The following is a 17,040-nucleotide window of genomic DNA, read 5'->3' as shown; positions in this document are numbered from 1 at the left end:
AGAGAGAGAGAGAGAGAGAGAGAGAGGCTTTGCAGCAACAGTGAGTTTTAACATTTAATGATTTTTTTTTTTGCCAGTGCAGCAGACAAGCCTGAGATGGATGTTTGCATGTTGCGTGTTAATGTCACTGGGAGATTCTATTTATATCCACTCTGCATGCTGGGTATTGGATATTTTAAGGGGGTAAAATACTAAATTATTTCTTTATAATAAAGCTCAAGACAAAAAAAAACGTGATGGATGTCAACCCTTTGCAATTCTAAATGTTCAGGCAAAAAATCCCCCTAACTGCTGCCTTTTGTATACAGAACCACTTGATTACCTTGACAACGGCAGCCCCTTGTCCCAGTCCCTCCTCGTATCATTCATGCATTCATTTTTCTATTTTTGTCCCAGCCTGTCAGGCTGTTGTGAGCGACTGGAAACAAGTAGTTTTCTTGAAAAGTCTTGCTGAACAATCAGGTGGAGTCTGACTGAATCCGTATAAAAACAACACAAGATGATCAGAAGCGTACAGTTGTCTGCTGAGACCGACACGCTGTGAATATTCCCTCCTGACATCTGGCTCGATGTGTTAATATTTCATTAGCACAAATGGCATTGATCTTCTTGGTTACTCTGTACAGTGTGTCGTGTTGGAGAGTGAGAGAAGGATAAAGGCACAGCAAGTGATCGTGCACGGCAAAGGAGAAGGGGGAGGGAACGAGGAGAAGAGTGAGGAGCTTCTCAGTGCAAGCCTAGTGCAAAGCAGTGGAGTTGAGAAGAGGAAATAGCTCTAGTTACTCAGAAGATGTGCATATCCAGACTTTCGTTTGATGTGATGCTTCTTTGTGGGTAACTCCCAGAGACCTTGTGTTGGGGACAGGTGCTAACCAGAAGGACCTGTGGCTCAGGTGGAGTTGCTGCAGCATCGGGAGTCTGTCTGATGCAGATCAGTAACCCGCTTCTGTTAGCACGGGGTGAGAGCGCCAAGCAGAGCTGGATACAGAAAAAGGGGGAGGAGATCACTTGGATTTGCAAGCAGTCGAGTGCAGCGTGCTGCTCACAGAGAGAGAGGGAAAGCAACAGAGGAGGAGGAGAAAGAGGAGGCCAGTTGTGTTCTGCTCTGCAGCAGGACCACGGGTCCATCTCATCGCCCTGAGGAGGTTTGGTTGAAAAGGGACGGAGGACAAGCCCCGCAGGTCATTAATGCTCTCTCTGTCTCTCTGCCGATGTTTTGCAGGAGTGGTGCCAGCCAAGAGGAGCCCGAAGCTGGTGGTGAGTCTTCAACTCTCTTATTTGTGTGCACATCATGCATGCTCCTTACTCAAAGAAGTGCTATTTTAAGAACAAAACAGCAGCACAGAGGTGTGGTGTGTATCTCTTACTCTTCTGTTCTGCATTTGAAGTGTTAGAAACCTGCTGCTGCCATCAGTTCTCCTCCATCGCTACATGTTTCCTGTCAGTTTTTTTTCCTGTTTTATTTTTGTCTCCACGACGTCACTTTTTTGGGTTATACATCTTCTGGCTGTCTCTCCACATCTCTCCATTCCTGCCATGCTGCCTTCCTGTGACTGATTGAGTGTAGCCTGGGTAGAGGGGTATAACTGTGACCAGCTGTTGGGGAGGAGGGTAGACAGCCACAGCTGATGGAAAATAGGAGGAAGGAGACATTAGGATAAGGAAGAAGTGGGAAAAATGGGATGAGGGAGGGGACGACCAGTGTGGAAAGTGTCTCATTATAGGTGTTCGTGGATATGGAGGGTGTTCAGAGAGCTGGAGGCAAAGAGGGGAAACGAGGGAAGCAGACGCATCTGAGTTTTATAAGCATTTATACTTGAAATTATCAGTGAATTCAACCTGAAGTCAATGACAGGTTCAATTCCCACCATGTTTAGAGGAAAAGCAAAACTCCTCAAACGACTCATTTTTCAACAAACCACCTGACTGGATGTTGGAATTAGATTTAATTTGGGATTCACTGGGAATATGGGTGTTAACTTTCCAGCTCACGTGCTATGCCAGCCTGGCGATGGTGAGCGGTGGGGGCTGTTTGGGGTTAAGTGGGACCAATAGGGCCTGCCTGTCACTCCAGATTAGTGTTCATCTGTGGAAAAAGCCAGTTTCTTCCTCGGTTACCTCGGTGAAATGTCACACCGCATGTGACTTTAGCCCAAAACAAGCATTTCTCCTTCAGCTCAGAGTCTAAAAGGATGCTCACAGTAAACTCTGAGAGACCGCTGTGTCCCACCTCATTAAGCAAATCCCCTGTGATCAAATGGGAAGACAATATTGTGTGGCTGTTGTCCTCATTAAGAAGCATTGCTGGAGTTTTGACTTTTCATCTCATGCAGGATGATGAGGTAGTACCTGGGATCGCAGCACCATGACTTCTCTGACAGTTATTGTGCTACTTTATTATTCTTATTAGATTTTTAAAAATGATTCACATGTCAGTGTTGCCTCCTTTCACTGTCAGTAATCACATTTTGTGAGTAGGGCTCATTTTTAATGTGCATCTGCAAATATCAGCATGCTAATGTGGATAGTAGTAATATTAGAATGAGGAAAGCACAAGCTGTAAAATTGCATGATGGTCTTTAGTTTTTGTCTGCATTCAAATACTGCAGAGTTTGGGTGTCTTTATGTCAGATAAGTGACAGGTTTTAGAGTTATGCCCTGTGCTCAGTTTCTGTCTCCACATTTTCAAGGAGTTTAAGTTGGATTTTCTTAAAATATTTAAATCAATCATCCCCAATTTTATCATTTTTAATTGATAAAAGAAAAATTCAACTACTCTATATTCACTTTTGCTAGATTACTCAGATTTTCTGTATATTTTGACATAATTGTTAAAAATTCTAGTCTAATTATTATTAAACTTTTTATTAATACTTTTTATTATTATTGTTACAATACAGGCTGTCTATGGGGCCTGGGGTAACAATTGAGGACGCATGTTCTCGTGTTAAAAGTAAACAACATTTATTTACATAAGTATTAACACAAAACACAGATTATCTAAACACAGACACATCAGCAGAAACTCAAAACTAGCAACAGCTAAACTCTCTCTTTAACCTAATCAATACTGAAATGCCAAAAGTCCACCGCATAATTTCCTTAACGAGTGATTTAAAGCAAAATGTAAAGTCTCCTTTACACTTAAAGGGTTAAAGTTAAACACAGAGTTTTTCTAAGCACCCACCAAAGTTGTTACATAAAACTTAATTTAACTAAACCAAACCAAATGCTGCTGAGGAGACAACAGACCAGAGAGAAACTCTCTGTTCTGCTGCTCCCTGAACTGAGGGCTGGCTGATTTTTATGTTGCCAGCTGAGCTGATCATCAGAAACAGCTGGGAGAGTCTAACTGGGAGGCAATCTAGTGAGATGGGAGACAGGTGCTGCATCTCCTCTCACACACACACACACACACACACACACACACACACACACACACACACACACACACACACACACACACACACGCAGGGAAAAACCCAAATGCCCTGAGCCATAACATTATTATTATTATTATTATTATTATTATTATTATTATTATTATTATTATTATTATTTGTTGTTGTTGTTGTTGTTGTTTTATGATAACTTTTAAGATTATATGTGTAGACTTTCCTTTAGCAGATTTGGGTTTTATTTTATTTTTTTTCACAGTTAGAAATGAGGTTTTCTCTTTGTGGACTGTTAAAAAGCAGCACATTTCTTTAATAAAAATTCACTATCTTTGTCCTGCATCCATGGAAACCGTGCTGTTTCTCCTGACTCTTTAATAGACTTTTTATGTGAGAGATATTCAGTAGAAATTTCTAAAAGAGATGACCTTGAAGGTTTTTTTCTCACTCTTTGTCCTCTATCTCCCTCCTATCATTGACACGTTCATTGTGCCCCTCTCTATCCACTCCTCTCTTCACCTTAAACATTTTCCTACCTCTGTCCTTCAAACACACTCTCTTCTTGGTTTTTCATCCAATCAGCACCAGTTGGAGAGAAAAGACAGCCAGAGCAGCTCCCAGCACAGTGTGTGCAGCCATCGCAGCACCCACACTGATTCCCCAAGCCACCCTCCTTCTAACATGCCCAGTGAGGCGGTGGTTCCCACCCCTGCTGCTCCCACCCAGCCCTTGCCAGTCTTGCCTCCCCAGGACACCACAGATGGCACTCTCACCCTCCAGAAGAAGCCAGATCCCTTTAAGATCTGGGCACAGTCCAGGAGCATGTATGAAAGTCGACGTGAGTAGATTTCTTTTTGGTTTTTCCTATTTTTTGGTGGTAGTTTTTTATTTATTTATTTATTTATTTTAGGTTTTATGCATAATTTTGTTCCATTTTGTAAAAACAAATAATTCCTCTGATCTCTTTCAGAAGATAAATGAGAATTGCATTCAAGATAAAAATTACTTGATCTCCTTAAAGTCCGAGGCTAATGTGTGCAGCATATTTCTGACTTTTACTGCCATTTTTGTGTTTGCGTCACAATTTTATCACATGTCACAACTGATCATGTGACAAAAGGTGCCTCCAGAGAGAAGTGTCCTTGAAAATGTGTGAGTGGTTGAGTGTGGTGGTGTGGTTGCACGTGGCTCTTGTGTAAACGTGTTCACGTCAAACGCAGAAAGCATAAAATTGAATTGCACATTTTATTTGTGCATCAACCAGTAGAGAAAAAGTTGTGAGAACACTTTGTATTGTTGGAAAATTAAAAGTGTGACTCTGAAGAACTCAAAAGTCACAACTAGGATGGTGGATTAAAAGGGGACTTTTGAAATGTCACAAGATTACTTAAGATTAGACCAAGATGGCTACATATCCATTATTTTTCTGTATAAGATGTTTTAAGTTTAAACATGAAAGGCAGCTGGCGATGTCCATTTCCTCAACGAAAGTTCAGCCTGTAATTTAGTCATGCTATGTCCGTGCATTATTCACGGGGGAACACTATAGGTGGTCTTGATGAGAGAGTGATCCTCCAAAATAACTATTCCACTCTCCTGCTATGAGTGATCTAAATCATTTAAACCTCCTGTTTTTGCTCCAGAGGTGATAAGTCAGAGGAGTACGAGGCACCATATGCTTTGAAACGCAGCTCTGTTTGAAAAGAATAAAACGATCTGCATTTTTAAGCAGCAGAGGGTTGGCGTGTGGCAGATTTGTGTTAAATAATTGTTCCCTGGCAGTTGTGTTGCAGTGTTGTTTAATGGTAACGTCAGCGAGCAGAATCTAGGACTGGTGCCAATTAAATATTAACTGGGTCTTGAGAGGGGCGCTTTAAGCTGCAGATGATGTTAGACACCCTCTGAAGGGGCTACGGCCCCCTTTTGGATTCAGCAAGGGGAAGAGAGGAGACACAATGAAACAAGGAAGCGAGGTAAACAGAATGACAACGAGGCTCCGAATCTTCCTGTTATTCGTGGTACCACATACCAGCACACACTACTTGAATTTTTAAGGAGTGTTTGTGCATTCACTGTGCACTCTCAAAAAGCACTATTTCAGTGGGACGGCGCCAAGAGAAGGCAGCTGGACAATGTTTTACCTCACATAACAGAACCAGGTGAGAGCTTTCAGAGTTTTGCCAGAAAGCAGCAGCAAGAAGATTTCCAACGAGTGAACAACAGAGCCATTTGCATTCTGACTTTTAGAATTTTTCTGGAAAATGTTGATTCTGCAGTGCATGTTTTGCACAAATCACTATTTCCCAGACTCCAGCCACATGAGGAATGTCAGCATTTAAAAGCAGTGCGGCATTTGGGTTGTTATCAGTTCCTGGCTGGCTTTACAAATCACTTGTATGTTTTGATTTCAGTTATGAAAAATGAGAATGTTTGGAACGTGCTTCAGATAAGAACCGGTCCTGGTAAAATGTCCTCATGACTGTCAAGCGAATCTATCTGACTGTGGTAGTTAACATGTGGATCATTGAATCAGTTTGAGTGTGCATCCTGGGTAGAGTGGCAGCTTCCTTTCCCATCCAGTTTCAGGCTTTCAGGGCTCGATAGCAATGAGGGTCAGAGATTCCTGTGTTCTTGTATGAGAACTGCATGAGTTTGCGTTTGGTCTCTTTCTGCCTTCATAGGGAAATTCTCAGCCCAGTAGAACAGGATTCTGGTCCAAGTGGTAGCAGAGGTCAGTGGGTTTTGGTTTCTGATCCTCCAACACCTTCTCTTGTAAACTGACGTTGCTGTGAAGGATTTAGGAACCTCGGATTAGAATTGAAATAGCTTAAAATAGGGGGGGAAATCCAGCTGCTGTCTGCTTAAGCTGTTTCTAGTAAGCTTTGATTGCTACTCTTCACAGGTCAGCCGTGGATTAATTACATGTCTAGCTGTGGCATTTTGTTTCAAACTAAGCACATTAGAAGAGGAAATGAGGTGCTGGTGCTAATGGGTTAACTGCTGCCCTGCATGGCAGCCGTGCAGACAGCAGGCGGTGCAGGATAAAGTGGCCCGTGCCTTCTGTGCGCACTGGCCCCGTGGGTTGAAGGGACACTGAACTGCCTGCGTCCTCCTCCACAGTCTGCTTGCTCTGTGGCAAGATGCAAATATGTGTAAATGTAGAGTAAAGGAGATTCAGCACATGAGATAAACGTGATTCCCCGGCTTTAATATTATCTCACAGTGTTGCTGTAAACAAAGCCAGATCAAGCACAGTTTAAGGTTCCTTGTTTCAGAAGATATTGAGACTGCTTGAAACTTTGCAGATCAGTTTTTAGACTTTGTTTGAGGACAAGCTTTGATTTGAATCTTAACACCAATAAAACACACAAACACGTTACCCTGGTAGCCAGTCTGCTTCATGTGGATTTGCAGGATTGAGGGGATTGAACTTGTTGATGAAAGTAACAAGGATTTAAGCCAGTACTGAATAAAACATGCACATACATGATCGCCCTTCATGTAAATCTAATACTGAGTCTCTTGTGGATTGCAGTGCCAGATTGCCAGGAGCAGGACATTTTCCTGTGGCGGAAGGATACAGGTTTTGGGTTTCGCATACTGGGAGGAAATGAGCCTGGGGAGCCTGTGAGTATCTCTTTAAATCTCGTGATTATTTTACTATAACAGCTTAAGTGTTAAAACACCAAAATGCACAGACTCTCTTGCATACAGTGTTTTCTGGATGCTTCTTTTTTTGTTTGTTTGTTTTTTTTTGCTTCATTGTTTTTCTCCGTTTTTCTTTTCTTCTCCTTCCTCCTTTCTGTACCGTCTGCCTTGCTTCACCAGAATAACACAAAGCCCTAACACGTTACTCCCCCTCTCTGACTGGAGCTGTTGCTCTCTGGAGGATCACATAGACAGCTTGTTAAGAGAAGCAAAGGCCTTCTCCAACAAATCCTCGCTATTGTGCATCATATTTGTCCTAAAAGTTGGAGCAAGGAGGACAGTGATAGGCAGCAGTTGAGGAATAGTGTGATGAAATAAAAATGGAAGCTGGCTTTGAGTTTGTCTCACAGGAGTTGGGCTTGTGAAACAGGCCCAAAGTGATGCACAATGTGCAAATTGGTTTGGTTTGTGCACCAGGAGACCTGGGGAGACTGGGCTCAGTGAAGAGTGGTCTTCCTCTCACTGTGAGATTAGCAGTTTAACTCTCAGCTTAGGTGTATAAAACCCTTAATGCAACGTTTTGTTAAAAATGCCAGTTTATTGAGGACTGTTTAGAAATTTACAGTATTCGTAGAAAATTGTAAAAATAAAGCAACGGTGGATTCTTCCTTTTGGTTCAGACTGTGTCATTGCTTCAAACAGATGTAGTGTAATGGTTTATGGCTCTTTTATGAAAGAGGAACCATCCTACAGAATAATCTGGAATATTAATTTTTACAAATTAATAACCAAATGTTATAGAGATAAGAAGACTCAAAAGTTGTTTTCATCGATAAACTGACGATCATATCCGTGTGTCTGTGTTTCAGTTCAATGAAAAGACAAGTTTGAAATTTAAGAGTTTTAATTCTTCAATTTAAACTAATGATTTGAAATGACAATCATAGGAAAAATAATCAACATTGGCAACCTTGTTGGACAATCTTTAACAGTTGATATTTTAAGCTTGCACAAATAGGCCTTGTGTTGGATGTGCTAAGATTGAGGATGATGGAATTATGAATGCGTGCATGTATGTGTCTGAGATTGCTTCAGGGAGAGAAAAGGTGAATCTGAGTGAAAAATTATGGTTTGAATTAAACTTAGTTCTTATTAGAAAAACTGCATCAGAACGCTATCTATTGTGTTCTGCCTCACCGACCTAGGACGTCACAGGAGGATGTTTCATCCATGTGACACCTTGGCTGGCAGAGAAGACCAATCAATCAATCAATCAATCAAAGCTTTATTTATAAAGCTCCTTCCGCAACCCTGTCAGGAAGCCCAAAGCGCTGAACATGGTACAGCTGTAAGTAATTATACTGAATAAATCAACAATAAAAGAAATTCAAATTACAAAATACAAATTACAAAATACAAAATGGAAATTACAAGATAGATGAAACATTCCGGTAAAATACAAATGTGTGAAACACAATTGGATTGAGTGGATGGATTGAGTGTACCAATGAAAACTGGAATGGATTCAACATAATAGAGGGCCATAATCAAACATGTTCTGGAAACGCCAAGCGGAGGAGGTGTGTTTTTAGGTGATTCTTAAAACGAAGGTGACGCTGACGAAGGTGTGCTGACGGTCCAGTCCAGAGTTGATCTCGGTACACGTTGATGAAGCGTTTAGCAGATGCACTTTCTCAAGTTTAAATTAACTCAGAAATCAAAGACTCTGGGACGGGTCTGCGTTAGCTGGTTGCATTTCAGCTATCCTGTCTGGCTTGACAGAAATAGCGTGGGGGGGGAGCCGGCGGGGCTCCGTTCCCCGTTGGCGTTTGTTCTGCACGTCCTCTCTCTTTCGTTGTCAATCTCGTTCTCTCTAACTTACCAAAAACCACTTCTCTTCCCAAAGCAAACTTGTGCGTCAGAGCAAATGTGTTTTGGAGTTACTGTGGATGCAGACCTGTGTGAGCGAGTGTGAAGGTCATCGCTAAACATCTCCCAAAAACATTATTTAATTAAGTATTGATTCATTATAGTTCATTATGATTACCCAAAGCATAATAATCATTCATTTGATTAAAATGCATCTATAATGAGTAAGGTGATAAAATGATTATTTAGCATTAATAATGGAGAAAGTTTAAGACTCTTTATTATGACTAGATTGTGTGAGAATTCCTTCTTCTGGAGATGCAGGTGTTAGATGTTGTGGTTTCTTCCAGACTTGCTGTTGGCTCAGGTCTTAATCTGTGGGTGAAAGTTGCTGGTGACCCAGCTTTGACCCAGCCGGGCAAATACGACCTTTGGCACAGAAAAACCCATACTTCCTCACGTTACACAGACGAGTAGCTGGTCGTCTCATAGACGACTGATTGGATCAAGAGAGAGATGGACCAGTGGAACCAAGCTTCACCTAGGGCTCCGGTCTGTCTAAGTGAAGGAGGAGATGAGTCAAAGGGTAGTAACTATTGAGGATCTGGAAGATCTAAGGTTGGATAATGATCAAAATGACAAGATGCCAGATACAAGAAGGTTAAAGTGAGTTCCACCTGGCCATGCTCAGCCTTATAGGGCTTCCACACTAGCGTTGGCTCTACTCTGCCTAGACTATCATTTCAACGTGGATTTCTCTGCTCTTTTTTTGTCCTGCTCACATGCTAGGAGATGTGCTCATGACATCGCTGATATCTTTGCACCAATGTTGGTGATCACCCATATGCTCAGTCATGTCTGCATTCCTAAGGATGTGAGTAATCAACCTGGCCAGGCTGGGGCATTAGATTTATGATAAGCTCCGCCTGAGGAGAGCTGATCCTCCTCATCAAAAGCAGTCAGCCAAGGTGTTTCATGCATCATTTTTGGACGCCTTTGGGTAAACTCCCTCTGGGGGTTACTGGACACATCCCACTATGAGGAGACCCCAGAGCAGACCCAACAGTTTTATGTTACCTCTCTGGCCTGGGATTGCCTTGGGATCCCCCAGGAGGAGCTGGATATCTGGATTTTCCACCTAGATCTGTTACTTCTGTGACCCATCCTGTAAGTGGTGAAAAAATCTGGTAATTTGTGGGCTTCAGTCAGAGCTGTTTGTCTCCACACAATGTCAACTTTACAAAAGCAATCTCCGAGGCCCCAGTTGGTTTTACTGGCTTCTCCTGTTTTTCAAATGTCATCCAGAAATAGCCTAAAAATGCCACAGCAGCCTTGGTCGCACAAAGAGACAACACTTCCTGCAGTTCATCGACTCCTCATTTGCTTCCTTGCATAAGTGTAAAGCTGTTGTACGAATGTCAGTCGGTCAATACATAAGGTTGTATTTATTTGCCTTTTTCAGATATACATTGGGCACATTGTGAAGTATGGGGCCGCCGACGAAGATGGCCGCCTGCGGTCGGGTGATGAGCTCGTATGTGTGGACGGCACAGCAGTGGTGGGCAAGTCTCACCAGCTGGTGGTGCAGCTGATGCAGCAGGCTGCCAAACAGGGCCATGTCAACCTCACGGTCAGACGCAAGACTCCCGGATACGGAGGTGTTTCCTCTAAAACTTCCGCATGCACTGTCACACAGATCACACTAACAAATCACTTGTTCCTTTTCTGTCTAACCAATGGACTGTCCCCCTCCTCACTTACTAGTGTCAAAAGGGGAAGGTGACGTGCCTCCATCTCCAGCCTCCTCCCACCACAGCAGCACCCAGGCCCCCAGCCTGACAGAAGGAAAGCGAACCCCTCAGGGGAGCCAGAACTCACTCAACACTGTCAGCTCTGGCAGTGGATCCACCAGCGGCATTGGCAGTGGTGGCGGAGGAGGCAGCGGGAGTGCGGTGGTGCCAGCCTCGCTGCAGCCTTACGACGTGGAGATTCAGCGAGGAGAGAATGAGGGGTTTGGGTTTGTCATCGTGTCGTCTGTTTCCAGGCCTGATGCTGGCACGACTTTTGGTAAGTGAGATGTCACATCAAAACTGAACCCTTTAAAGGTCCTCATGTGGTACATGACATTTGACCCAACCCCGGAAGGAAGTGTGCTCTCGGCCACAGAGCGAGGTCATAGACCCACTCCTCATGTGCTGAGCAGACTCCCCCAGGATCTGCAGCTTCATCACAAACCTCACCATGGGACAGTCACGCCTTATAGCAGCTCTCACCAATTCATTCATCTTGTAATAGAAGTCCACTCAGCCCCACTCATGGCTGTCTATACCATTTATGGATCAGACAGAGGCAGAATAGCATCCAGGACATTTGCTCGGGCGCTGAGGAGAAATTGCAGATATCAGCCTTGAACAAATTTGGATTGAACCTCTAAGTGATGAACATGGATGTCAGATCAAGGACCCTTATGATGATGTAATGTGATCTGTCTTGGGCAAAACACAAGAAAATATGATACTCTTATTTAAGTGCGCTGGAGAACTGCCATTGATCCCAGAGACCAGTGTAACTTAAGAACGTATTACCTGTGGCACCATTAGTAAGCAGCTTCTAGCATTTAAAGGTTTTCTTTGACTTATTTTCTTTATGGGAGAAAAGGATGGATAGTACACTGCTCTAGGATCATACAGTAGCACTCGGGGATAGGATTTTAAATCAAGATCATCCTTAAAGTAAAGACTTCTCTGAGAAAAGATTTCAGAATTGTTGGATAAACAGTTTCAGCCAATGGAATCCCCCATGCTTCATTGAAACAAACCATTTTAGGGCCATCAAGGCCCATCCTCCTCTCAGTCCTCCCACCCTGACCTGGAGCGGGGGTCAGCAGATTGGGTCACTCTCTGTAATGTCCCATAAGTCATTATTTTAAAAAAGTGACAGCATGCAAGCACATTTACAATCAGGACAGGGGAAGAGTAACTGAAAGGAGATGTAATTAATATGGATGCTGCAGATGCTGCTGGATGAAAGGGGAAGCAGAGGAGGAGAGATGGTAGAAAAAAGGAAGTGAGACTTTATTTTAGGTTTTCTCTGTGAAGCTTTGAAAATCTCACCCTGATACTCAGTCTCCCCCCAAAAACACTGCAGCTTACTTATGCAAATGTGCAGCAGTCTTTAAACTGATATGTTAAACCTTTAAGCCAGATGACGTCTTCTGCTTTTTGCTGCCTTTTCCATTAGCAGTGGGCTAACTATCCGTCCAAAGGTTAGGATGCATTCTCTGTGGGTAAATGGGGAGTTGATGATTTGGATAATTAATCTTTTCTTTCTTCTTGTTCTTTCCTTCTGTCATGAAATACAAATTTACCTCACCAATCATTATCAAACGCATCATCACTCCACACTCTTTCAAAATGAAAAATATGTGCAAACGAACACCAAAAAGCCGGGAATGCTTGCGTGGCCATGCCCCACAAAATAGGACGGATCATCGAAGGCAGCCCGGCGGATCGCTGTGGGAAGCTGAAAGTGGGAGACCGAATTCTGGCCGTTAACTGCTGCTCCATCACCAACAAGTCACACTCGGACATCGTCAACCTGATCAAAGAAGCTGGGAACACAGTCTCACTCAGGATCATCCCAGGTGATGGTAAGGCAGCGCTTTGGCTTCTTGCCTCGCATGGCGGCTTCATAATGCAGCGTGATGTAACTTATTCATAGTGAGAAGGAAAAGGCACTGATGCTTTTCACAAGCAGGAGCACTACTCATCAGGGTGTGAACCCTCGTGTAAAAAGGGAGACTCTGAGTGGGAGGAACGCAAAACTACCTCTAGAAGCTTATGTGGTCATTCCACAATGCCTCATTTTTCTGGTTTGCCTGACATGTTATAGTTTTTAAAAAAGCTTTTGAAGCCATTTTATGTCCTCACTCAGAAAGAACGGGCAGATTCCAATTTATGTTAAAGGTGTGGAACTCTGAAAAACCTTTTAATGATATTTCTGATAATAATCGGTCAGCGTGAGATTTTCATGCAGGATGAACATGAAAATAGTCTCCTACACCTGCCTCCTGCATGATCTACTGTATTGGAATGTTTACTATGTGAAGTGCTTTGAGATGACACTTGTCGTGATTTGGCGCTATATAAATAAAATTGAACTGTATAGAAAACAGACGGTGAAACTCTAGGATTTGTAAAGCCTGACAGATCTACGTCACACTGTCACTTAACATTCAAGAGAGAGCTAAGCGTATCTCTGCTGGTAGAAGCTAACTGTTAGCATTAGCAACTCCACCACATGGCAGAAGCTCTTCCAGGCTTGTGTTATTTGTGGAGATAAAACTTCCACATGGAAAGTAAGGGGTAGAATTGTGTTGCTGTTATCAGTCCAAGGCGAGATATCCAAACATCAGGGAATAATACTCCAAAAGCTGCCGGCTGAAGCTCAGCTGTGATGTGGCTCACGTCTAGTTCCTAGAAACGGTGCACCAGTGTTTTTTCCCCGTCAGGAGCAACTTACAAGGCATTCATTCCTACTAGAGACCCCTGCAGATGTAGTGGTTAATGTATTGGAAAATTGTGATTCTGGAAGTAAAAATGTCCACATGTATGCATTGTTATTGTTAGTGTTTGCACTAGACTCCACAGACCTGAAGTAAAAAGCAGATTTTTGAGTTTCAGATTTGCCATATAGTTAAATCATTTTTTTACCCTTTACAGGGTTAATGACATGTCACATACCCTCACTGGCACGCCCTCTGTGGCCAGAATACCGTATTTGCAATCAGAGTAGTGGTCCGTTCTGTTAGAAAAAATGGAGAAGACATGTGCTGGAGTCTGCTTCCAGCACGTTTCATGTTTTAGATCAGGGGTGGGGAACCTTTTTCTCATAAAGGGCTATTACATTTTTTTAATGCTTCTCTGAGGGCCATGCGATGATAAACACATACCAAATGATGCAAAAGAAAGAACAATATAAAGTCTATAACTACTGTGTTCTAAGCATGGAAATTGCTGAATTTTTGCACATCAGGCTCACCTAATGAGATGGCTGGAACGGTTTATCTTTGGAGAGGTGTTTGATGTCCGCTAGTAGGGTTGAAGATGCTATTCCAAGCTGGTTTTCCAAGTTTGGGTCAGTCAGTTTTGAGCGGAAGCAACTCTTTGCGAGTGTCAGTTTTGAGAAGAACTGTGTACTCTGACTCAAGCTCGCAGAGGAGCTCTTTGAACTGGCGGTTGTTCAGCCCTCTGCTTTTGATGAAGTTTATGGCTGACACAAAGGTTTTCATTACGTTGTTTAGCTTCAGGGAATGTGCACAAAGACTCACTTAATGTTTGATACAGTGGCAATTAAATTACGTGCATCCAGACCCAAACGGCTCATTTCTTTTTTTAACTAAAGCAGCCAGTCCTTTCTGACCTCCAACCATTGCAGGTGCTCCATCAGTGGCGATCCTGCTCAGCTTTTTGAATGGCAGTTCAAAATTGTTCATTGCCACAACAACTTGTTGAAACAAATCTTCACCTTTAGTAGTGCCGTGCATGGCTTGCAAAGACAGCAACTCCTCCTCTGTTTCAAAATCAACCGTAATTCCACACACTAAAATTGCTAGCTGTGCCGTGTTAGTGATGTCTGTCGTCTCATCACAGGCCAAAGAAAAATACTCAAAGTTTCTTGCAGTGTCCTTGAGTGTTTTTTTAAATATCTTGAGCCATATCAGCAATCCTATCAGACACGGTTCTGATGCTTTGAAATAATTGCACCTTGTCGGGGATGAGCAGCTCCGCGGCAGCTACAAGGCACTCCTTCACAAACTCTCCTTCAGCAATTGGTTTCAGCTTCTTTGCTATTAATGCACTCACCTCGAAACTTGCATGCGTAATATTCTTTCTGTCAGTCTGTGGACGTGTGAAAGCTGCTTGTTGAAACTCCGATGAAGAGCACTTATTTTATCCAAGCGCATTTGTCCTTTTAACTACGCAAGTTTACCATGTTTTGAAGTGAAATGGCACTCGAGATTCACCTTTTTCCTTACTGCCAGCGCATCACCATAAACTAAGCACATTGGCTTGCCTTTCACTTCAACGAAAAAAAAGTCATTTGTCCATTTTTCCTGGAATATGCGGTATTCTGCGTCCACCTTCCTCTTCTTGACAGCAGCCATGATTAACCCTTAAGCCTGATTTATGCTTCTCCGTCTGCGTCAGTGCGGGGACACGCAACGCCATTATCCGTCCTTGCGTAGGTCACGCAAGTACGTACGGAGTCGAGCCCACTTTTTTAAACATCCGTCGAACGAGATGGATTACGCAAGCTTGTGATTGGTCAGGATGCCGCTGTTGTTTACAGCGCCGCCATTTCAAAGAGAGCCGAGGAAAACTAGCGGCAGACACGGAGAAGCTTGAAGAAAATCTCGTGAAAAAACTCTAAAAATATGAACGTTTAATTCTCCCGTGACTGGAGGAGTGAAAAGATGCGCAGCAAGCATTTTATTTGTGGACGGAAATGACAGGAAACGTGGGTTTAGAGGTGGGGAGCGCATGAAACGGTGGGAGAATGAGAGACAAATATGTCTGTGTTAAAAGTCTCTTATATACACAAAAAACACAATATAAACACACCATCTTGGACCGATACATGACAGGATACCACAGAACAGCGCTACGCCCTCTGTTGTCCTGCCGGGCAATTGCTTTGCAACACTCTCCAGGAGACGGAGAAGTATGAGAGCAAAACGCTTCCGTCAGTCCGTGCGTGTCTGTCCCTTGCGGAGCTGATGGAGAAGCATAAACCAGGCTTTAGTCGTCGTCTCAATCACATAATGACGTTCATCTCATCGTGCATTCACTGACGCTGAGCCTAACTCGGACATTCAATTCCATCTGTTTCATCGCTCAAAAGTAATTTTTTTCCCAACTTTCTAAAAGAAATTTAATTGATTGACATTCCCCGCCCCTGTTTAAGATCATGAACACAGCTGAATGATTTAGTGATGAACCACTCCTGTAGAAACTAATGAAGGCTGAGGAGACATTTCAGCTGTTAAAAAGACAAGCGCGCAGTGAGGAGATAGGTTTTGCTTTCAGTTCTACTGAACTGACACTAGAAGGTGCTAAAAGCTAGCAAAACTGCCAAGTGTGCCTTTAAGCTATATTATGTTATATTTTCTGACAGAACATCAGCTTAACATCCAATCATAAGGTCTGTGATCTTTGCAAATTTCTGCGGTTGCCATGGAGAATAAAGGCATGGAGGCTCCATTGATACCTTTTCTGCTCAAGGTGAAGATGCTCAGAATGGATTGAAATCAGTTGATTTTGAGCCCAAACACCCAGAGTTTTAAAACGTGTATGGTGAACACACAGTTCATAAATTCCTTTCTGGAATAAAAGACCAGTTTTATTTGAAAATCAAGATATAAATATTACAGTGAGGTCCAATGAAGGCTACATGTATAAGAGTAACAGACACACATGTATAAAGAAAAGAGCCTGAGCTGAACGAGTCAGGTTTTTTTGTGTTAATCTGGTGAGAAAACAGAATTTTTACAAAATAAATTACCTTGTTTTTCTTTTTTCGTTTCTCTTGGAATGCAAATGAACCAAAACTAAACTTGCCACGAGTTTCTTTGCTGTTGATGTTTTAAAATTATCTTGGGGTCTTTTTTTTTTTTTTTTACTTTTTTTTCCATGTTGTTCATGAGCAAATGATAAATGACAACATCACACACAGTTAGCATCAGGTTGACTGGAGCTGCCTGTGGCTGGTTTGGAGGGAACTCCTCTGGACAGCAGCACTTTGTTCTCCAGAGTGTTGTTTAGTCTTGTAGAAATACAGCTGCAGGCCAGTGCATTTTATAAAAAAGTATTATGGTGTTTGACTGTTTTTGCAGAATCTTCCAATGCTTCTCTGCTGACTAATGCTGAGAAGATAGCTACCATCACCACGACACACACACCTCATGCCACAGAGTCCCGGTAGGTGGAGATCCATCCTTCTTCCTCTTGGAAACACGTTTTATTTGTTTAGCTCTTTAAACAACACGGCTGTCTGTCTTTGTTTAAAAGGAATAATTCAAAGTCAAAAGGAGCTCCTCCTCCACCTCCATCACAATCTCAAACACAGG

The 17,040-nt window shown here is 42.7% G+C and overlaps 1 protein-coding gene across 11 annotated transcripts in view; it reads left to right on the top strand.

The window, feature by feature from the left end:
* The window catches only part of magi1a (membrane associated guanylate kinase, WW and PDZ domain containing 1a), a 137,032-nt gene that overhangs the window by 112,242 nt on the left and 7,750 nt on the right, over nucleotides 1-17,040 (top strand). For 10 of the 11 annotated variants that reach the window (XM_015968238.3, XM_015968236.3, XM_015968235.3 and 7 more), the window contains 8 exons: nucleotides 1,223-1,257; nucleotides 3,978-4,233; nucleotides 6,931-7,022; nucleotides 10,375-10,570; nucleotides 10,677-10,979; nucleotides 12,358-12,561; nucleotides 16,807-16,891; nucleotides 16,982-17,039. In XM_015968238.3, coding sequence (XP_015823724.3) covers nucleotides 1,223-1,257; nucleotides 3,978-4,233; nucleotides 6,931-7,022; nucleotides 10,375-10,570; nucleotides 10,677-10,979; nucleotides 12,358-12,561; nucleotides 16,807-16,891; nucleotides 16,982-17,039 — 1,229 coding nt within the window. The remainder of the gene's footprint in view (nucleotides 1-1,222; nucleotides 1,258-3,977; nucleotides 4,234-6,930; nucleotides 7,023-10,374; nucleotides 10,571-10,676; nucleotides 10,980-12,357; nucleotides 12,562-16,806; nucleotides 16,892-16,981; nucleotide 17,040) is intronic. The other variant, XM_054746050.2, reaches the window with a different exon arrangement.

Source organism: Nothobranchius furzeri, chromosome 15 (assembly GCF_043380555.1).
Source record: "Nothobranchius furzeri strain GRZ-AD chromosome 15, NfurGRZ-RIMD1, whole genome shotgun sequence".
NCBI classification, from domain to species: Eukaryota; Metazoa; Chordata; class Actinopteri; order Cyprinodontiformes; family Nothobranchiidae; genus Nothobranchius; species Nothobranchius furzeri.
The sequence above is the reverse complement of the archived record's forward strand: the minus strand, read 5'-3'. Positions and strand labels throughout refer to the sequence as shown.